Genomic DNA, 23,909 nt, shown 5'->3' with positions numbered 1-23,909 from the left:
GGGTTGAGAGGAAAAAGAAAAAGGGGAAGGGGCTTTTATCAGTGTTGCTATCTGGGCAGTTGGTGGACACAGGAGGCAAGCAAGATTACAGAAGCCAAAAGTATGCAAAGGGAGTATCCAGCCTTGGACATCTGGCTGGCCCCTTTTATCTTGTTTTTATTAGCTTTTTCCTCATTATCTCCAAAGGATTTTTATTTCATTGGTCTGGGGAGGGGCCCGGACATCCAGATATTTAAAGCTCTTCCAGTGGCTCTCATGAGCAGCCAACATTGAGAACTACCAATGTACAGATGCTATGGAAGCAGATAGAGGACTCTTCAGCAACATGAAGAGTGGAAGGGCTGCCAGAGGGGTGAGCCTAGTGAGCTTTGAAGGAAGGGTGAGAGTTAGCTGGAGAAGAAAGGGGACAAGGAGACCATTGGATACGAAGGACATGGAAAGCAAAAGGGAGAAGAGCCAAAAGGACATGACTTGCTCTTGGCTGAGGAATCAATAAGTCTTTCTAGTTCTGGCCTCATCCCTTTGTGATCTTAGACAAACATCAACTTTGCTGTGCCTCAGTTTCCCTTTGGTCAAACCAGCTAATGATACCTGCTCTCTTTACCTTAGAAGTTTCCCTTAGGATCAACTGAGGTGAGCAAAAACTAAAATACAGTATTTTGATGATCATAAGTGAGATTTTTAAGTAACAGCTTTGGGCATTCAAAACATAATCATTTCATTTGAACAAATAAAAATCATTTTATTTTTCCTAACATATAGCATTTGCAACCTACTTTCTTAAACAGAGTGGCATTGATGCCATTTCCCCCCCCTGATTCCTGTTTTCTGTTCTCCCTTTAGGGTAGATGTCAATAGAGTAATGAATGGCCCTCTAATAGAGTAATGAATGGCCCAAGGGCCAGGGCCAGGGAGAAGCATTGGGTTTTAAGTTCTTAGGTCTGTTTTTCATAGGTTTTTTCTATTTTTCTTGCTATCTGGGTATCAGCTATTGATGCTCACTGTTTTAAATTTCTATTTTATTTATTTTATTTATTTAGTTTAGTTTTTTTTTTTTTTTTTTTTTTTGAGAGAGAGAGAGAGAGAATAAGCAGGGGAGAGGGGTAGAGGGAAAGGGAGAGAGAGAGTACAAGCAGGTTCCCTGCTCAACGCAGAGCTTGACCCCATGACCCTGGGATCATGACCTGAGCTGAAATCTAGAGTCAGATGCTCAACCAACTGAGCCACCCAGGCACCCCTCTCACAATTTTAAATTCTACCTTTTCTTTCTAACTTGCCACTTATTACCTGTTGAGGACTGGAAAACCAGAAAGCCCATCTTAGAATGATATTTAAAATAAGAGTAAATAGACCAAGCAAGAACTTGCTGGAGAGTGGATTATGTGACCTCTTTAGTGCATGAATGTTTTAATGTCTGTGTTGCCTCTTTTAGCTGACTTTCTGTGTCATCCTCTGGCCTGGATACCTCATGTGGGAGATGGCTGACTGAGGCTTTATGTGTGGAAGGTCGGAGGCCCACAAGGATTAGTTTGTCAGGATTCTCAGCCTGCCTGCTTTTGGCTGTTGGCCATAGACCTTTAAGGTTTCCCACTCTGATCACTCCGAGAATTTTGTTCTTGTCAGACCAGATTTTAATGTGTGTCACCAAACACTTATTGTTTCCGGGGTAGGAGGAAAGAAGGGCAGATAGCCTCAAACTCAGGAGGGCAACAGTGTCTTGAAGTAAACAGCTTGAGTGGAGGTTAACCACCCTCATCCAGAGGACAGATCAGGGTAGGGAACAGAACACTCCCAGTGGGAAGACAAGGGGGAGAAAGTGCTGGAAGGAATCCTGTGTGGCAAGACTGGGTGTGAGGGGAGAAGGAAGGAGGTGGGGAAGAGAGAACTTCTTAGGTGCCAGGTGGTGAAGAGGCAAGGACAGAGATTTAGACCTGTATTACTGTGGACTTTGTACTCTTTTATGGTTTTTTTGAGAGCCACCGACTCCCTAATGCCATTCCGGGACTCATGAGTTGTGACCATTGCAGGTGACAGCTGTATCTGCCAGGCTCACCAGTGGCCATCCTCTGTGGGTCCCCACAATGCAGGCTAGGCCCTCTTGAGAAAGTGGCTTTCCAAGTAACAGTCAGCCCTGAATTCTTTTTTGCACTTTGTTGTCTGCCTTCCGCGTGGTCACTGTCTCTCCTTCCTTCCCCAGGTCGGTGGCCGGATTGGATAAGGAGGCGGACCTGGTGCACATGGAGGTGCGGACTGCAGATGGATGTGAGTGCTGAGGCCTGGAGGCTAGGCCGGGGCGGGGGGGGGGGGGGGGGGGGGGGGGGGGGGGGTCTGCCTGCAAGGCTCCCTCCTCCCCTAATTTGCATTTTAATGGCTTGGGAAAATGAAAAGCCCTGAGCTCTTTACTGCCTTATCCATCCTATTTTTCAGAGTAGGGGGAGAGGCCTCTGGTCCCAAGGGAGATGTTTCACTGAAATACACCCTCAGGAATGAATTTTCTGGGGATGTGAGTTAATGTGATGAATTTTGAGGCTCCTGTTAGTAATTTCCTGGCATCTTCAGTGTAATTCGAATAGGAATGTCCATAGCTCATCAGGCTATTTTGCATTCACATGGTGAATTACAGGGACTGTCAGCTTTAAAAATGAACCCTTCATATAGTCAAGCTTACCCAAAAAAGTCACTGGGCAATTTTTTCAAAACTGTTTATTCATTCATTCTACAAATATGTAGGGTCAGGCTACTCTGTGCTGTGTTAGGCCCTGGAGATACAGTGGTGAGCAAACCCTTTCTGTTTCTTGTCCCTGCAAACAAGCAGTGGTATCCCAGGATCCTGAATACGTGACCCCTTTGCACGGTATGCACCTGCGCATGTCTTACACGGAAATTGATAACATATCATTTTGCACCACTTAAGCATTTTACTCTTCCCAGAGTTGATCGTATTATCATAAGACTCTTCCCTACCCAAGAAAATCAACTTAACAACACATGAAATGTGTGAAAATATATGATATAAATGAAAGAGATGAAAATATAATTAGCCTAGGTCAACAATAGAGCCAAATAATCTGTGGAAATAGTAGTGATGGAGGAATGCTGTGGAACAGGCCCCAGCCTGTGAGTTGGGGTCCTGGGTTGTTCCATGCACTAGCCCTAAGGCCTGGGGAAATGCCCTCTGATCTCAGTGCTAAGTCCTTCCATTATCTGAGAACACTCATCCTTGCTCTCCCCACCTCATGGGGTTATAGGCTGACCAAGTGGAGAGACATTTTATGGAAATTGTCAAAGGTACAGATGTAAGGAGGGTCCGTTTTGACCTGGCTGTGGGCGTTGCATTGTCATTTAGAATACATTAAGTAAAACTGCATGCGCTTTGTCCCTGATAAATCTGTTTTTGATGCCAAACACAGGTGCATACCAGAAACATGCATTTTGGGGAATATTTTCTTTTTCTTTTTCTTTTTAAAAGTTTTAGAATATGACCAGCATTTGTTACTATATTCTGCTGAGTACTTGATTTTTTTCTTCCTTTCCTTCCCTTCCCTTCCCTTCCCTTCCCTTCCCTTTCCTTTCTCTTTTCTTTCTTTTCTTTTCTTTTCTTTTCTTTTCTTTTCTTTTCTTTTCCCTTTCCTTTCCTTTCCTTTCCTTTCCTTTCCTTTCCTTTCCTTTCCTTTCCTTTCTATGTAATTTGGTTGCATTTGGTCCTTGAATAAATGTAAGTCTCTGAAGCAGGCAAGGATGAGGGATGGTTCACATACTCTTTAAACAAAAAAAAGTATTTTTTTAACGGAAAAGCTATTTAAGATTTAAGAAAATAATGCCACACATTCAAATGCACTGATCATAAGAGTAATGGATTCAAAATGATATTATCTGACTCTTATTGCTGAGAAAGAAACTGGGGGAAGAGTGAGATGTAGGGGTGTGAAGGAGGAATAGGGCAGCAGGAAAAGAGCAGACAGTAGCCGCAGATGATCTAGAGGCCAGTTTTTGGTACAGTTCCTATCTTGGCTTTGCTTCCCATATCAACTTTTTTTTTAATGTTTATTTATTTGTTTTGAGAGAAAGAGAGAAAGAATGAGTCAGCCCCTGGGATAGAAACAGAAAGGAGAGAGAGAGATGGGGTGCCTGGGTGGCTCAGTCGGTTGAGCGTCTGACTTTAGCTCAGGTCATGATCTCACGGACCGTGGGTTCGAGCCCCACGTCGGACTCTGTGCTGTCAGTTCGGAGCCTGGAGCCTGCTTCGGATTCTGTCTCCCCCTCTCTCTGCCCCTCCCCACTGGCACTCTGTCTCTCTGTCAAAAAATGAATAAACGTTAAAAAAAAATTAAAAAGAAAGGGGGGAGAGAGAGAGAGAGAGAGAGAGAGAGAGAGAGACACTCCTAAGCAGGCTGCACTTTGTTAGCACTGAGCCCAACATGGGGCTTGAACTTAGAAACCATTAGATCATGACCTGAGCCGAAAATCAAGAGTTGGACCCTTAACCAACTGAGCCACCCAGGTGTCCCTCCATGGCAACATTTTTATGCCTTAGATGTGATCTGTGCTGGTTGTAGTATTTTAGAGTTGGAAAAACTTTGTATGACTATCTAACCTCCTGTCTATGTAGGAATACCATCCCTGAAAACTTCTGACAGTGTATCCTCAGGTTCCTGGATTTAGGCTTAATTAGAAACATCCTGTTCTACTCCTGGACAGCGCCCATGTTTGTTTGTTTGCTTGTTTGTTTGTTTGTCTATTTAAGGTAATTTCTCACATTAAGTTTAAACCTATTTTCCAAAAGTTTAACAATTCTGATCCAAATTTGGATTAAGGCCTATGGTGCAGGACTGCCACAAAATTTTATGAGATTAAAAATGCAAAAAAACATAATAGTTTCTGGCCTATTGTCAAGAATTGAAGAAAACAAACAAGTACAACAGGAATAAATGTCATGTGCCACACTTAGGTTAAATATGGTATATATTAATCCTGTTATATTTTTTACGTTTCCAAAATCAGTTTTTCAGTAGTTAATATTCTGATTGCCTCTAACTCATATTTACTTAGAAAATGTATATAACAAGACTGCATTAATCTAGAGATGTTGTATTTTGTATATCCTAATGAAATGCATGATACTTTTCTTTCATGCTGTGTGGTGAGGGCCTTCTTACTCATACATTTACACATACACACACATGTCTATCTTTTAATCATCACAAAAAGGCACAACATTTATTTCCTTTTTTCTGATGTGGTAGTCTGGACTACAGTTTGCCCAAATTCACACAGCTAGCTAGTGATAGAATGAAAGCTAAAGCACAAAACTCTCAACTCACTAGAAATGAGAGGGAACTTCCAACAAAGGGCATCTACAAAAGACCTACAATTAACATTATATTTCATGATGAGATACTGAATGCTTTCCCCATAAGAGCAGGAAAGAGAAAAGGATGTTTATTCTTAACACACATATTCAACATCATGCTGAAAGTCCTAGCCTGTGCAATAAAGGAAGAAAAATGAAATGTAATTCATATAGATTGCAAAGGAAAAATTAAAACTATTATTATTCTCATTGACATAATTGTCTATGTAGACTATCCCAAGAAATCTACAAAAATAAAAAGTTCCTACAACTAATAAGTAAATTGAGCACAGTTGCAAGGGACAATGAATTCAGTCAAGAAAGGATGTTATTTTTAACAAATGGTGGTGGAAAATATTGGAAAGCCATATGGGGAAAACTGAACTTCAACCTATGATTCACAACTTACACAAAATGCAACTCAAAAATGGATATTTTTAAATGTAAAATATAAAATTATAAAAAAATATAGAAAAACACATAAGAGAAAATCTCCATGACTGTGGGTTGGCACCAAGAACAAAAAGTACAAAGAATTGATAAATGGATTTCAAAATTAAAAAAGCACGTATTTGCTTTGCCAAAGAAACAGTGAAGATACTAGGAAAAATAATTTGCAAATTATGTATTTATTAAAGGACTTGTGACCAGGGACTTTGAGAGCATAACAATAAGAAACAATGCAATTTTTTTTTTTTTAAAACAGGAGAAAATTTGAGTAGATCATTTACCAGAGAAGATATAAGGATGACAAATAAGCACATGAAATGATGCTCAACATCATTATACATTAGGGAAATGAAAATTAAAGCCATAATGAGGTATTATTACATACCTATTGGAATTACTAACATAACCAAAATTGATAATATTAAATGCTGACAAGAGTGTAAAGCCATTGGAACTCTCGTACTTTCCTGGTGGGGACACAAAATGGTACCACCACTCTGGAAAAACATTTTGGCAGCTTCTTATAAATTTACACACACCCTTATGATTCAGAAATCCCACTCCTACATATTTACCATACAGAAATTCACACTGAAACTTATACACAAATGTCTGTAGCAGATTTATTAATAATCACCCCAAAATGGAAATACCCTAAATATCCTTGAATGGATGGATGGGTAAGCAAAGCTGTGGCACATCTGTAAAGAACATGGATGAATTTCATAGGCATTATACTGAGTGAAATAAGTTGGTCTCAAAAGGTTACATACTGTAGGATTCCATTTATATGATCCTATGGAAAAGGAAAAACTAACAATGGAGAAATATATCAGTGGTTTCCAGGGTGGTTGACAAGAAAGCAGCACGAGGAATCATTCAGGGTATTGTAAATGTTTGGCAACCTGTGGTGGTTGTTACATAAATCCATATATCTGTTAAAAATTTAGAACTGTATGTCAAAAAAATTACTGTACGTAAATTTAAAAAAGTTTGTATTTAAAAATAATACTAAATGGGCACCTGGGTAGCTGTGTATTAAGGTTAAGCCACTGACTCTTGGTATCAGCTCAGGTCATGATCTCAAGGTTGGTGAGTTTAAGCTGTGCATTGGGCTCCACACTAGCAGTGTGGAGCCTGCTTGGGATCTCTCTCTCTGCCCTTTCCCTGCTCACTGTTTCTCTTGAAATAAATAAATGAAACCTAAAAAAATAAAAAAAATAAAAATAATACTAAAATAAGTATTTAAAGAAAGGAGGGGGGGTACCTGGCTCACTGATTTGGAACAGCATGCAACTCTTGGTCTCAGGGTCACGAGTTCTTATAACTCTTGATCTCGAGGTCATGAGTACAAGCCCCACATTGGGTCTAGAGGTTTTATAAATATTTAAAAAAATAATGATAATAATACTAAAATAAAACCTATAGTGAGGAAAAACTAGAACACACAGTTCTTAGCTTCTAGTTCTATAGAACTTGCTACCATTTATGATTAATTAATTAATTAGTTTATTGATCACTTAGTTCTTTTATTCAACTGGTGTTTATTTAAATTAAAAAAAATTAACGTTTATTTTTGAGACAGAGAGAGACAGAGCATGAACGGGCAAAGGTCAGAGAGAGAGGGAGACACAGAATCTGAAACAGGCTCCAGGCTCTGTGCTGACAGCCCAGAGCCTGGAGCTTGCTCCAGATTCTGTGTCTCCCTCTGTCTCTGCCCCTCCCCTGCTCATACTGTCTCTCTGTCAAAAATAAATAAATATTAAAAAAATTAAAATCTGCATATTCTGGTCACTGAGGGGATGTAGAGATGAATATGATATTATCTCCACCTCAGAGAGCTTGTGGGCTTGTTGGGGAAATAGACAAGGATTTGAGTAATTCTAGCACAATCTCACAGGGTTCATAGGGTTGAACATATATTATGTTGAGTTACAAGTGGGAGTATTGCTAATAGTCTAAGGAAGTTGGGGGTTCATAGGGGCATATGTACTCCAATGTTTATAGCAGCGCTTTAAACAATAGCCAAATTATGGAAAGAGCCTAAATGCCCATCAGCTGATGAATGGATAAAGAAGATGTGGTGTATATATACAATAGGATACTACTTGGCATTGAGAAAGATTGAAATCATGCCATTTGCAGCAACATGGTTGGAACTGGAAGGTATTATGCTTAGTGAAATAAGTCAGAGAAGGACAGATATAATATGTTTTCACTGATACGTAGATCTTGAGAAACTTAACAGAAGACCATAAAGGAAGGGAAGGGGAAAAAATAGTTAGATACAGAGAGGGAGGGAGGCAAACCATAAGAGACTCTTTTTTCTTTTAATTTTTTTTAATGTTTATTTATTTTTGAGACAGAGAGAGACAGAATGCAAGTGGGGGAGGGGCAGAGAGAGAGGGAGACACAGAATCTGAAACAGGCTCCAGGCTCTGAGCTGTCAGCACAGAGCCTGATGCCGGGCTCGAACCCACGAACCGTGAGATCATGACCTGAGCCGAAGTCGGACACTTAACCAACCGACTGAGCCACCCAGGCGCCCCAAGAGACTCTTAAATACAGGGAAAAAACTGAGAGTTGATGGTGGGGGTGGGGGAGAGGGGAAAATGGGTGATGGGCAACGAGGAGGACAATCATTGGGATGAACACTGGGTATTGTATGTAAGCGATGAATCATGGGAATCTACCCCAAAAATCAAGACCACACTTTACACTTTACACACCGTATGTTAGCCAATTTAACAATAGATTACACACACACACACACACACACACACACACACACGCGTGTGTGTGTGTGTGTGTGTGTGTGTGTGTGTGTAAAAGAAAGTTGGGGGAAGCTTCTTAGATGAAGTTTTTGATCTGGCCCTTGAGAGATTAGTAGGATTTTATCAGAACATTTTGGATAGAGAGGAGAACCTCACACGTTCCCAGAGTTCACCCATGAAAAGTGGTGTGTGCAAGGCTGTGGGCTGTGGTTTGTGGCTGGCAAAGATGAAGGGAGATAAGGCCAGTAAAGGCAGGCTGGAGAGGTTGTGGGAAGAAATGGGTAGGTAGCTTTCTGATCTGTGATCCACACTGAACACCAAGCATTGAGGCCATTTTTGCCTTTATCATAAAAAAGCTTTCATGATAGAATTGTGATTTCCCTAGCTGTGACCTTAAACATTGATTATACTAGACAGTCCTGCCTGGTTGTTTCAAGTTCCTTTATTTCTGCTTCTTCTGTTTGCCTGTTGTATGTTTAAACTATAGCAGCTGGTAGATGAAAAGTTAGCACCCATTCTAGCTCATTTAGACTCTAGCTCTGGGCAGTTACTTGCAATGCTGCTGTGCCCCCATCTCTGAGGCATAAGGCAGCCTTGTTATGTTTCCCTAGTCCCCCATCCTGCCTAACTTAGCTTCTAACTCAGGAATGGTGCTGAGAGATAGAGAAGGCAACTGGCCTATGTCTGACATCCTTGACGGGGACAGGGGAGTAGAATACAGAATGACCTCTGTGATGAGGCCAGGTAACGTCCTGAACCCTGCTTCTTAGGGATCGTGCATCAGAGAGGCTTATTAGTCACTCCCAGCTCTGTGTCCAGGTCTTTTCTTGCCTGGCCAGACTGTGCTTGCTAATATATCCTGTGCATTCTACTTGCCAAGAGAGGCAGGTGGACCTGGGCAGAGTGCTGGAATGAGCACACTCTCCAAGTTCTGGCAGAGGGTTGGACAGTCCTAGACCAGGAGGAGGCACCAGAAGCACCCACCATCCCTCCAGCTCTGTCTCCACTGGGGGCCATGTTTGCAATTTGGGTTTATCCTTTCGAGGAGCAGGGAGAAATGGTTTTCAGATATTTATAGGCAAGCAGACTGGGAGAGTAGAAACCTAGATCTTAATTTCAGTTTTTCCATGGAGAGGCTGTGTTTCTAGGACAGCAACTAAAATTCTTGGGGTTCCTGTTCCCTCACTGTTAAATGAAACAATTAATAATTTATTCACTTTTCTTTCTAATTCTCTTATAGGATATTTACTGGGTGTCCCCTGGATGGCAGTCATGACCTGCATTTTTAGAGATATAAAGAGGGAATGAGACATGGTCTCTGCCCCCCGCCCCCCCGCCCCGAGTCTGTATTCTAAAAGGGAATGGGCAGACAAATAAACCAGCAGCTCCTGAATAGCTGATAGCCTTCTTATAGTCACACACAGGACATGCTAGGAACCCACAGGAAAGGGGACTTCTTTATATTTGGTGTATTTGAAGTCAATTGAAACCTCAATTTTTCTAGCCCTTTTGTTTTGTCATTCACATGTCTAAAGGGAAAATAACAATTCTCTGAACATCTTAAAAGAACTAGTAGATCTTAGGTAATAGTTATTTTTCCTTCCCCTGACTTTCCTTTGTTATTCCACTTTTTTTTTTCCATGTTGGAGAGTCTGTTACTTAATCAGCCCATTTCAGACCACTTACCCCGTGTTCTGGATTTGCCAATTACTATTTTGTAAATTATCCCCCAAAGCACCTTGAGCAGTAAAATTCCATTCTCTGCTTCTTCTAGCAGCATAGTTCTTATGGCCGTTTCTATCAACCTTTAACATCCATGACCCTCTGGCAAGCTGGTTCTATTGCAGATTCCTGGGATCCACCCCAGAGGTTTTGATTTAGATTGTCTCCTGTAGGGCCTGGGAGTCGACATATTGTTAAACATGCTCATGACATGATTCTGATCCAGATGGCCCCTTCAAGAACACTTTGAGGATCCCTAACCTCAGATGGTGCTGGGATTATAGCCAGCAGTTATATCCTCATAGGCATGAAGAAAGATCCTTGGTGTTGGGGTCTGGAATTACCCTGTTGTAAACAATATGTGATGATCACGGCAGCTGGGCTGTCATAGGGTTGGAAACAAGAACATACAAGTAGGGCAAACATGTCTTTCCCTTCTTTCTTCCCCTTTTTTTAAAAGTAAAAAAAAAATTTAATGTTTATTTATGTTTTGAGAGAGACAGGGACAGAGCATGAGCAGGGAAGGGGAAGAGAGGGGGAGACACAGAATCTGAAGCACGCTTCAGGCTCTGAGCTGTCAGCACAGAGCCCGACGCCGGGCTCGAACCCACGAACCGTGAGATCATGACCTGAGCCGAAGTCGGACACTTAACCGACTGAGCCACCCAGGCACCTTTTTTCTTCCCCTTTTGACTTTCAAGACAAAATCACAATAAATTGTAACTCATCAGAGTGCTTTCCAAGTCAAGATAACGTTCACTGTGTTACTTGGGGTGAGGAGAGATTCATAAGGAGTAGTAGAAATTGTTTGAAACCTGTAAGGATGTTCAGAGAATAGAAACAAGATATGGCTATGAAACAACAATTAAATGTTCTATGTAGTTCCCAGAGCAAGACAGGGATGTGTGGGCATTCATACTAATGTCGATAAAGAAATTTGTATTTCTTGTTTATTTACCCTCTCACATTCACTCCACAGAAATGGAAGAGTTTCCATGTGTGAAGACAGTGGTTCTCAAAGCTTAGCATTAATTATAATCACCTGGAGAACTTACACACACACACACACACACACACACACACACACACACACACACACACGGAAGGTCCTGGGCATTGGCCCTTTATGAAATTGTCCTCATGATTCTAAAGTACATGCAGTACTAAAAACCACTGCACTAGATCTGAGCCTTCCCAAATGGAACATGCATATGAACCATCTGGAGAGCTTGTTAAAACACACATTCCATATTTCTGACAAGCTCACAGGTGATGCTGCTGGTTTGCAGACCCCAGTCCGATCAGCACTGCACTATGCTAAGCTGTGGGGGATTTACAGATAAATAGGACACAGCCAACCCTGACTAGCCACCCCACAGTTTTAGGGGAGAGGCAGATATACACGCAGATTGTTATTTTGATATAATGTGCTGAAAGCCCCCGATTGTCCAATTTAAGTCTCCCAAATAAAGTGCTGTGGGAACCAAAAGGAAGGTGTTCTGGATAATAGTAATTCATGACAGCCATACTTTTGGTTCCATGGAGGAAAAAATTAATTATAAAGGAAAGAGAATATGAAGAATTAAACAGTTGTAGTAACAATAAGAAGGAGAGAGTATAGAGAAGAACAAAGAAGGCTTACTGTGTCAAATCACGTACTCACAACAGCCAACCTCTTGGCTGGGGAAGCCCCGCGGTGAATAGCCCAGTTGGAGTGCCACTTGAGGGTCCTGGGCAGAGTGTCCCCCCAGCACTCAGATGAGACTTCCGACTAACTTCCAACCAGGGCGATGCATATATGACTCATGTGTGATTTAGGGCTAGTCGCCAAGTTTGCCTAAGTGCAGTCCTGAGGGAGCTGTTTTTTCTGTTTCTCTTATTGTATCTGACAATCTTAGGAGCCTGGGCATCTGCATATACCTCTTCCCTTCCTGGTCTATTCCATGGCGCCAGCCTGGTCTGGCTCAAGTAGGTGAGGCAAATTAATCCCATCAGGAACAGAAGGGCCAGTTCTGATTCCAAGGCCAGATATGGAGCACAAGCCAACTAAGCTTTCCATGATTGTGTGTGTGTAGGCTCTGGGCAGAAATGCCTGACAAGTCACACAAACAACTTCTATACAGAAGAGAAGGGTACCCCTAGTGCTGAGGAGCAACTGAAGGCTGCACAGAAGAGGCCATAGTTAAGCTTCATCTTGAGAGATGAGTTGGATTCTCCCAGGAGGATGGTAGAAAGGGGGTCAGGAAAGTCATGCTAGAGTGGTGCTGTCCAGTGTGGTAGCTGCATCATCACATGGGGTTGCTGAGCACTTGAAACATGCTGTCCAGATTGAGGTATGCCATGTGTGCAAAACATACACCAGGTTTCAAAGATGTACTGTGAATTAAATGATGGAAAATAGCTCACTAATAATTTTTATGTTGACTACATGATGAAATGATAATACTTCGGATATTTGGGGTTCAATAAAATATGTTACAATCCGTTTCACTTTTCTATAGACTTTTTAGTGTAGCTACTGAAAATCCGTAAAGGTTATTTGTGGCTTACATTGTATGTCCATTGGACGGCACTCTTCTAGACTGGAGGAACAGCAGGTACATCAGCACAGGGCGTCACTTTTTCTGTACTGTATGTGACACTAACCACCCTCTTTCTCAACCTGGCTCCCACACGTGGGAGCAAACCCAGTGTAAGCCGGTCCCTGTTCTTGTTTTGATGTAGGAATCTCCACTCCGGTCCAGTCCTGGCCCTTCTTTTTGGGAGTCAGACTTCCAGATTAAGCTGAAGCCATTGAATTATCTCTTGCCCTGGCAGGGTTTAAACAGGGCAAAGCCAACCAGTTTGGTTAAAATCATTGTGAACCCATTTCTTCCATACAATTCAGGATTCAAATGACTTTTTCTCCCATTGTCTTCTAGAAATCATTTTTCTCAGAATGTCCCCTGTGATCCTCCCTACACCCGACCCAACACATATTCAGATACACACATATACACACCCGTATCCTCCATCCAAAAGACATTTGGGTATCAATAGAAAGTTCATCACCTTGATGCCCTAAGAGTTCAGAGTTGAGTTGGAGGATTAATTCTGCCATTTAGAAGCTGTTTGACCTTAGATCCCTTCTCTTCCAGTGCTTTATATATTATAAAAAATATATAACTGTATATATATATAGTTATATAACTATACATATTATAATAATAATATATAACTAACAAATATAAGAAGTACTTTTATAACATTTTTTCATCAATGGACTAAAAAAGGTGTTATTACAGAGTAGAATTTATAGTGGGGAGGATTTCAGTTTGGTGAACAGAAAAGTAATAATTAAGGGTATCCGAAAATGGCTAAGGCTATTTTGTGAAGTACTGAGTTTCTCTTCATTAGAAATTCTCAAGCATAAGCCATTTGGATGTATCATAGGGATACCATAGTAAGTGAACCTGGATACAGGCAGAAGCTCTTTAGCATCTAGACACATTTGAAATTTCTAGAATCAAAATCTGTAGCATATATGCCACCATTTCTTGTCCTGGTGCCATCATCACCTGCCATCAATCTATCACTGCACCTTCTCACTAAGCCAGGATGAAGCCTAGTACTTTTTAAAAACAATGTTTAAATTTATTTATTTTGAGAGAGAGAGAGAGAGAGAGAGAGAGAGAAAGTGCATTTGCAAGCGTGAGCCTGGGAGTGGGAGGGGGGAGGGGCAGAAAGAGAGGAGAGAGAATCCCAAGCAAGTTCAGTACTGACAGCACAGAGCCTGACATGGGGCTCAAATTCGTGTACCGCAAAGATGCTTAACCAACTGAGCCACCCAGGTGCTCCAAGCCTAGTACTTCTTAACAGACCTCAGGGAATCCTAACTAATCAAATGGTATTGGCACCCAATGCAAAACTATTAACCCTATAGCCTAAACTTCAGGTTCTAGATACATAGAATATTGGCTCTTAAAGAACCTTGGATTATTGACTAGTTCAGTAGTTTTAAACTATGTAACTCTGAGCTCTAGCAGTGTTCTAAGAACTCAGAGGCAAGATGGGGATGGGGTGTGGAGTTAAGCCAATGGGACTGCTGAATTCTTACATTCAACTGGAAATGGTGCACTAAAGTTCACTTTCTATATTGAGAAGATAGGATCTTGTTTGCTAAAAGCGTTCCGAAGTTTGTTTTTTTTTTTTTTTAAGTTGAAATAGAAAAGGTACTTTGAAATTGCATCACTTGCAAAAAAGTACTAAAATATATAATAACTTTCTCAAGGCCACGTAGATAGCTGTGGATGAGGACTGAACCAGAACATGGATTCTTGTCTAATTCTCAGACTGATTGTCCTTCCATGATTAAAAAAAATAATAGTTGGGATCATTGGTCCTGCTGTTAATATGGCTGTGTTCTAATCCTGGTTCTGTCATTTCCCAGAAGCTGTGGAACTCAGGCACATCACTTAATTGTTGTGCCTCAGGTTCCTCATCTATGAAATGGGGATGCTAGTAATTGCAACTCCTTACTGGATTGTTGCAGGAACTAAATAAGTTAATACATACAGCTTCTGCAACACCAGAAGACATAGAGTGAGCATTCAAAAATACTACTTCTTGGGGCATCTCGGTGGCTCAGTCGGTTAAGCCCCTGACTTCGGATCAGGTCATGACGTCGCGGTCTGTGAATTCAAGCCCCGCATTGAGCTCTTTGTCGACAGCTCAGAGCCTAGAGCCCACTTTGGATTCTGTGTCTTCATCTCTCTCTCTGCCCCTCCCCTGCTTACACTCTCTCTCTCTCAAAAATAAATAAATGTTTAAAAAAACATTTTAAACAGTGTTACTTCTTGTTATTGTCATCGTTATCATCATCATCGTCATCATCATCATCGTCATCATCTAGTCATCACTGTCACTGTCATCATTGTCATTATCATCATTATTGTCATTGTCATCATTTTTATCATCATCATTGTCATCATCATTATCACCATCATCATTATCACCACTGTCATCATCATCATTGTCATCATCACTGTCATCATCACTATTGTTATCATCTAGTCATCATATTCAATCAGGCTCAGTTTATTTGGCAATTGGAGTGGAAAGAGCTCTGGATGCAGTACCAGGAGTCCTAAGATATTCAAGGACACTGTGATTTCTAAATCTCTATAACTGCCATATTCCCCCTATGCCATAAGAAAACAGGAGACACTAGAATTCTTCTTCGGTAGTTACAAGTTTCACAAAAACTCTAAATCCATAAGCACAATAGGCAGGAATGGAATAAGGTAGGTAAGCTGCCTTTTTCAATTTGTTTATTTTGTTTTCAGTACCTACCATGTCTGGAGGGTTGTGTAGGCATTTCCAGCATGTGGGTGCCCTGCACACAGGTTAGCCCCACTCCTCAATCAAGGAAAAGGAGGCTTGTGGAAACTAAATAACTTTTCATAGTTTCTTGGATCTGCTGGTTTTTACTTGTTTGCATCTGAGAGTTAATGCTATTATTCAAAATAAATAGCTCCTGGGTATTTCTCTAAGAGAGGACCTGAGGAGCTGATTTGCTTTTTGTTCACAATTTAATTCACTTTTTCAAACTTTGACAACATGTATATTACCCAAAGGGATGGAAGTTGAATGAATCCAAGGAAAGTTTCTTTCTCTGAGGTGGTAAGAGGCATGATGGCTAGGATAGTTTGAATATTTAGTAATCTCAAAGGCAAACCATTGCCACAAGTCACAATATCACTCAACATAACAAAAGTGTTTAGGTTTTTTAATGTCATTCAATTCAATTTAACTAGCATTTACGGGGACTTTATAAAGTTAGCTTAGGAGACAAACAAAGATAACTAAGACTTCATTCCTACTTCTGAGGAGGTGACCCTTTTGGAAAGGTTTGACAGAGAAAGAAACACTGGATATAAATGGATGAGAAACTTGCCTTGCTGGATGGGGAAGTTAGAGACTGCCTCCCTAAGCCTTACGGAATTCCTGGCAAAAATATATCTCCTTGGGAATAAAAGAATGCTAAGGATGTCAGATAATCTCCTTCATACTCTCTGTCTATATTCTCCAGTTCTCGGATCTTCCTCTGTCCAACGCAAACCCCAAGCATGTTCACTTGTGAATATCCCATTTTCCTCACTGGTCTGTGATTCTTCCGAGAATGTTCTCTGGTTCCTGGAAGTTCTCTGAGTGCCTGACACTTGAAGCTTCACTAGACTCCTTGACCCAGTGCAAAAAGGAATGAATCAGTCAGTCTGAGACCACCCCTTCTTGCTATATGAGACCTTTAGCCCAATATCTGCTAGGTGAGAAGGCGTGAAGGCCGGACTCACTAGGGAGATGTTCTTATCTTCCCTAAAGGGTCTTCCAGCAGTAGAACTAGTTAAATTGAGCCAGATATTTCTAACGTTAATGAGTAGATCCCTCTATTGACAGTGCAGGGAACAAAGCCTTTGACTTTTAGCTTTTGTAAGTGGAACAGTGACTACACCAGCTCTTCAAAATACATTAGGAAGACATTTGACATTTAGAAATACGTTAATCATCAGGGTAATGATTGACTCTCAACCCCTAGGGAAATCGCTCTCTAATTTTCTTACAGGGATATCCAAATGAGTTCTTCACTCAATCTGGTCTTTCTGATTTTTCATTTGAGAACATTTCAAAGGAAAGGATAGTAAATAAAAGATTAAGAATATGGATTAATCAAAGCTAATCCATTAACATGTGATTATATAGTGCCTTCCATGAGCTTTGCCTACCTAAAAGGCCATGGTTCAGTTTTCACTCCCTTTTTAGGAATTTCCTTCTCACATAATATACTTCTCCATCTTGTCTACACACAAAGGCTGCCTTCTCCTTCAAGTCCTCCTTGGTTATTGAGGCTCAGATTTTTTTTTTTTTTTTTTGTTATCTGCACACCCAAAGCACTTGAAGAAATTAAACAGGGGTATACATTTGGAATATGACTTTACTAGTAGGACCTGTGATAGGGTCTTTTGACTCTCCACAGACAAACAACATTACTTGTTATTAATGGAGGGTATGAGAGATGCCGAGTGTTAAATTCCCTTCCTTCTCTTTTCATATTAAGAAAGAGGTACCATCTATTAGTCTTTTAAAATGTATCCAATGATATGCTAAGCATTTTTCATACATAATCTTGTTTAATACTGATGAAAGTCCCTGGAGGCAGATACTAACTTGCGGGTATTTCACAGATGAAGAGCCGTGCTACTTACTCAAGGGTGATAAGCAAGTAACAGGTCCAGGACTCGAACACAGCCCAATCTGGCTTCAGAGGCCTTGCTTTCAAATACCACACTATGCTCAAGAGCTCTGGACCCCTGCCATCTTATCAGACGTTTGGTGTTATTAAAAGCAAATAAAAAGGCCACAGGTATTAGAAGCCTAGTTTGGGATTCAAGTTAAATGACGAATACCCTTCAGTTTCATCTTTAAATCTCCATGACTGTACCCAGCTTCATTTCAGGATAACGTCCAAAGCCCGAATCTGAGAACTTTTGCAAATGTGAGGCTCTTGGTGTCCCCTGCTCACTTTTGACATCCTGAGTCCCTCGTCACCCTCGGTCACTTCCATCTGGTAGCCAGGCCTGCCCGGTAATTGACTCTCCCCTTTTTCTCTATTCTGAGTTTTCACCAGGCAGTGGGTACCTTAGCACTTACTATCATGTCTCTGTATGTTTGAAAAAAAAGAGCGTTGAGACTTCCAATATATGAGTCCAGCTAAAGACTGCAAGTCCCCTGAATTTTAAGTGGATTTGAAAAACTCATTTCAGTGCTGCTTTCCTGTTAAATTGGACCTTTCGTTCCATGCTGGGCAGTAGCAAGCAGGGGGAGAGCCAAGAAGTAGGATGAGTTTGGCACAAGAGCTCACCTGCTGTGGGCCAAGGTTTAGGTAGGTTTTGATTTTGTTTGGGGTGGCCTTGAATACACTTGATTCTTTTTTTTTTTTTTTTCCCAAAGTGTCCAAATGGGAGAGTGAATAGTAAACAGACAGTAGAAAATGAGCCTGTGGGGGGGCGGGGGATAAGCAGATGTCCTCCTGTGCGTACCTTTGATTAGCAGTGTAAGGAGCTTTCTGAGACACTGGCTGGCAAGAAGGAAGCAGGTTGTCATGTCAACACTTGTGGTTTCTTTATGTGTATTTACTGCAGCTTTTCACTGGCTTTTAGTGCCTTATTCTAGGAGAAAATTACTAAGGCTTTGTGGGTCCAAGAGTATTCCTGGTGGGCAGGCCATGTGCTGCTCGGCACAGCCTGTGCTCTCGGCCTTCCCTCGCTCTCACACCCAGAAGTGGAAAGCCAGGCCATTCTTAGCTTTCTGTGTGTGCAGAGACAAAGAGGAAGTCCAAGGGCAGGCTGTATGTACAGAACGGTGAACAAGCTGGGTTTGCTAATGGGGCAGGGAAGAGGGGGAAGAAGGTCGCTTCTCTGGAGAGGAAGGTAGGGACCAAATTACAGAACAGGTGACATATTTGGATGTAGGCTTGTTTTGTTTGGCTTTATGGTATTTGGCCCACACCCTATTTTAAATGTAGAATAGCTGTCCTTTTTTTTTTTTTTTTTTTTAAATCAGGCAATTTCACATTTAAAAAATAGAGACAGTTAGATTTATTATAAGACACAGAACTCCTTACTCCTGTGTGCCAATGATGAACAGACACTGAGGAGCTTCTCCTCCATGAAGAGTCAAGTGTTGGCCATTTCACTGCAGTCCCTACCGCTCCCGAGTGCTCCCAGCCGCCGAGGCCGTGTGCCAACTGCTGTTTGTCATCTTCATCCAGCTCGTTTTATTCTTACACGTTACTTGTCTGCCTCCCTAGGCACTTGATTTTATTCGGCTTCTTGTAAAAAGCCTTCTGTTCTATAGAACGACGTTTGGGTTTTGTCCCAGGGCACTCAGAACTGTTTTGAAGCCGGGAGAGACTAGGTCAGGTTTAGGTTTTAGAGATGACTCTGGCTCCCTGTCTCGGGTCCATCCAGTTCCCAGTCCATCATGTACATGCAGGCTAGTCGTGAAATGGATGCAACAGGCCACACGGATGAGAAGGACTTGTCCCAGGCAAGTGGCAGGGCTTGTGGAGAGAAGAGGAGAGACTAAGCATGTCAGAGGCAGGATGGTCGGGGCTGGGAACCAACTGGATTACATGGCATATGGAGGAAAGAAAAGTTAAGAGGCTTGTGCTCACGGGCGGGTGAAAAGACTGCTGATGGAAAGAATGAGATCTATGTTTGACATGTTTGGATTAAGAATACCAATGCAAATAGGCCTCGTTCAGCTATGGACGTTCGGGAAGTAGGGATGTAGCACATAATGAATTCATTTCTTACCCACATGTGTTTGTTACATTAGCATCATGTTTATACATAAATGTGTGGAATAGCTAGCTGCAAATAATATGAGTAAGCCCCTTTCTAGTCAGCAGGTCCTTTTGAATCAAAAACCTCTGTCTCATTCACTGTTGTATTCCTCGTACCTAAGCAATACCCAGTATATTGTTCACACACCAGAAACACTTGTTGAAGCCATCAGTAAATTAGTTAATTAACGATAAACAGGGAGGGGTGCCTGGGTGGCTCAGTCTGTTAAGCGTCCAACTTTTGATGGCGGCTCAGGTCATGATCTCACGCTTCATGAGACTGAGCCCCATGTCAGGCTCTGTGCTGACCGTGCAGAGCCTGCTTGGGATTCTTGGTCACCCTCTCTCTCTGCTCCTCCCCTGCTCATGCACTCCTTCTCTCAAAGTAAATAAATAAACTTAAAAAAAAAAAAAGATAAACAGGGATAATTAAACGTATTCATGTTTTAACTCAATTAGCTTTTTTCTTATTTAACCTGTTTGCCTTTATCTCGGCTGCCTGCAGGCTCCCCTTCCCTGTCACCCGTGACACCTGTGCACACATTCAAGGGAGCAATTGCATTAGATACATGTAGTAATGAACATGGTTTTAGGTGATAACAAAGACTTCTCAACTTATAATACTGAAATCACTCCTACTTCTCATTTTCCCCACTTACTACTTTCAAGTACTATTCAGTTATAACCACTTTATTATTTATTTAGTTTTTTTTAATGTGTATTTATTCTTGGGAGACAGAGACAGTGTGTGAGCAGGGGAGGGGTAGAGAGAGAGAGGGAGATATGGAATCCAAAGCAGGCTCCAGGCTCTGAGCTGTCAGCACAGAGCCCGATGCAGGGCTCCAACTCACAAATCACAAGATCATGTTCTGAGCCAAGGTCGGTTGCTTAAGCGACTGAGCCACCCAGGTCCCCCAATTATAACCATTTTGAAAGCAAATGTACGGGGACACCTGGGTGGCTCAGTCAGTTAAGTGTCTGACTCTTGGTTTTGGCTCAGGTCATGATCTCATGGTTTGTGGGTTTGGGCCCTGCATTGGGCTCTGTGCTCACAGCACGGAGCCTACCTGGGATTCTCTCTCTTTCCCGCCCTCGTTGCCCCTCCCCACCATCTCAAAAATAAATAAATAAACATTTAAAAAAAATAAAATAAAAGCACATATATACACAGGTTTCTTTACAGAGACTTACCTGTAGTTTTTTCCCCAGTAACAAATAACTGAATAAATTATCTTTCTTGGATGACCCTATGGTCATAATTGGGATGCATTTTAGAGTCAGAGATTTTCCTATTGAGCAACAGCTTCTGCTGTCATGTTCCTGGTTTGCTAGAGGGGCTCTTGACCTGCTGAGATCTTTCGAAGATTTTACAAGTAATTATAGAGGATTTATAGGTTTTATACAAGTAATAGGTGAATACATTCTTATTGTAAAAATAATAAAAATGTATATAATATGGAAAGGAAAGGTCTCACTTCAACACTATTTCCATTCTTTTCACCCAAAAGTAATCATAGCTAATTTTTATGGGTTCCTTTAAAACTTTTTCTTTGCACTGTGGCACAAACCTATACATTTATAAAGGCAAGGTTTTGGGGGGACATAATTGTATCATACTACCATACTGCCAAATAATTTTTTCAAAGGTTATTTGAAAAGGAACAAGGATTCTAGAGAAATCAGGATGTGGATGTGTCCATATCTACTTAATATTTTTTAATGTTTAGTTTTGAGAGAGAGAGAGTATGTGCACATGATGGGGGGAGGGTTAGAGAGAGGAGACAGAGGATCTGGAGCAGGCTCTGTGCTGACAGCACAGAGCCCCATTCAGGACTTGAACTCATGAACTATAAGCTCATGACCTAAGCCGAAATCAAGAATTGGTTGCTTAAGTGACTGAGCCACCCAGGCACCCCTCTAGTTAATTTTTTTAATTATAGCATAGCATTCTGTAATATGTGTACCTTAGTTCATTGACATGTTCAGGGACCTTTAGCCTGTTTCTGATTTTTCACTGCTATGAACAATACCCCAGTGAGCATCTTTGCTCCTGACTCTTTGGGAAAATATACGAGTGTTTCTCCAGAAGACATTCTTTGCGTTAGAATTGCTGGTATAATATATGCACATTTAAAATTCTGATATTTCAAATTGGTTCTTCCAAAAATCTATATCAGTTTACCCTTTTGTCAGTAGGATGTAAGATTAACTTTCTTCCACTCCTTTGCCTCATCTAGATATTGCCATTTTTTAATAATTATTACAAATTTTGTGTGAACAAGAATGAAATCTCGTTGCTTTGAACTGTATCACTGATATCCCATGGGGTAGAGCCTTGTGTACTGATGAGAGCTTTGTCACCATTTCTCTTTGCGTCTAAGTGTCGCTCTCCCATTTCAGATGCTCACTACCTCACCTGCAGGATCCAGGAATGTGCTGAGACCACTCGGAGTGGGCCTTTTGTCCGCTCCATTGACATCAGTTCCCTGGTTGTTCAGGATGAATATATCTTCATTCAGGTGAGTCCAGAAAATGCATTCAGTGGTAGAGGTGGGGGTGCTTAGGTGAAGTCAGGAAAATGAGGGCAGCATTCCCGAGGTTGTGAACACGTGGAGCTGGGGTGAGTCTCTGCTTTGGTGACCCATTCTCTGGGGGATCCAGGACTTCTGGTGAAAGATGAAGATGTTATGGGTCAGTATCACGGATGGGGTCTTTAGTGGCCCACTGAATCCTCAGCTGGGTTGCTGTTTTATTATACCAAAAGGGTCTTAAAATGACCAGGATTTGGACTAGGGCTTGGAAGTTTCTTAGAGCCACATCTCCAATGGATCTGACTTTCAGTAGTTTATCAAAGCCATGATCCATTGCTGTCCAAAGTGACCAGTCTCAAACTCCACACCCGAAAAACAAATAACCCAGTGAAGAAATGGGCAGAAAACATGAATAGACACTTCTCTAAAGAAGACATCCGGATGGCCAACAGGCACATGAAAAGATGCTCAACGTCGCTCCTTATCAGGGAAATACAAATCAAAACCACACTCAGATATCACCTCACGCCAGTCAGAGTGGCCAAAATGAACAAATCAGGAGACTATAGATGCTGGAGAGGATGTGGAGAAACGGGAACCCTCTTGCACTGTTGGTGGGAATGCAAATTGGTGCAGCCACTCTGGAAAGCAGTGTGGAGATTCCTCAGAAAATTGAAAATAGACCTACCCTATGACCCAGCAATAGCACTGCTAGGAATTTACCCAAGGGATACAGGAGTACTGATGCATAGGGGCACTTGTACCCCAATGTTTATAGCAGCACTCTCAACAATAGCCAAATTATGGAAAGAGCCTAAATGTCCATCAACAGATGAATGGATAAAGAAATTGTGGTTTATATACACAATGGAGTACTACGTGGCAATGAGAAAGAATGAAATATGGCCTTTTGTAGCAACGTGGATGGAACTGGAGAGTGTGATACTAAGTGAAATAAGCCATACAGAGAAAGACAGATACCATATGTTTTCACTCTTATGTGGATCCTGAGAAACTTAACAGAAACCCATGGGGAGGGGAAGGAAAAAAAAAAAAAAAGAAGAGGTTAGAGTGGGAGAGAGCCAAAGCATAAGAGACTGTTAAAAACTGAGAACAAACTGAGGGTTGATGGGGGGTGGGAGGGAGGGGAGGGTGGGTGATGGGTATTGAGGAGGGCACCTTTTGGGATGAGCACTGGGTGTTGTATGGAAACCAATTTGACAATAAACTTCATATACTGAAAACAAAAAACAAAAAACAAAACAAACAAACAAAAAAAACAAAGTGACCGGTCTCATTTGGGAGTGAGAATCCCCAAGAAATGAAGCATCTCTAGGATTTTCTTTCTAGAAAAATGTAGAGCTCCCTAAATCTTGCCCTCCCTTTACAGTGCTGACCACACCCTGATATGTCCTGAGTCCAGAAATCCTTCACTCCCAAGAGCTCTGACTCACAGAGAAAACTAGGTGTGACTCACATTTTTAGGCAGGAAAGGGAAGCCTTGTTTTAGGTGTTGAGTTTCACTGGAAGGAGATGCAAAGAAGAACAAAAATGAGGAAAAAGAAAAGGTGATGCTTCTGCTCCAGAATGACTTACAGTGTGTGTGTGTGTGTGTGTCTGTCTATGAGTGTGTGTAATCATACTTGACCTTTGAGAGCAGCTTTGATTTCTCCCACTCTGCTTTCCCACCCTTCTGCTGC

The 23,909-nt window shown here is 41.5% G+C and overlaps 1 protein-coding gene across 2 annotated transcripts in view; it reads left to right on the top strand.

The window, feature by feature from the left end:
* The window catches only part of SORCS3 (sortilin related VPS10 domain containing receptor 3), a 592,738-nt gene that overhangs the window by 425,726 nt on the left and 143,103 nt on the right, over positions 1–23,909 (top strand). For both annotated transcript variants that reach the window (XM_078434806.2, XM_078434805.2), the window contains exons 6-7: positions 2,198–2,262; positions 22,079–22,197. In XM_078434806.2, the coding sequence (XP_078290932.2) occupies positions 2,198–2,262; positions 22,079–22,197 (184 nt within the window). The remainder of the gene's footprint in view (positions 1–2,197; positions 2,263–22,078; positions 22,198–23,909) is intronic.

Source organism: Panthera onca, chromosome D2 (genome assembly GCF_046562875.1).
Source record: "Panthera onca isolate mPanOnc1 chromosome D2, mPanOnc1 haplotype 2, whole genome shotgun sequence".
In the NCBI taxonomy this organism is placed as follows: domain Eukaryota; kingdom Metazoa; phylum Chordata; class Mammalia; order Carnivora; family Felidae; genus Panthera; species Panthera onca.
This window is presented reverse-complemented; position numbering and strand designations above follow the sequence as displayed.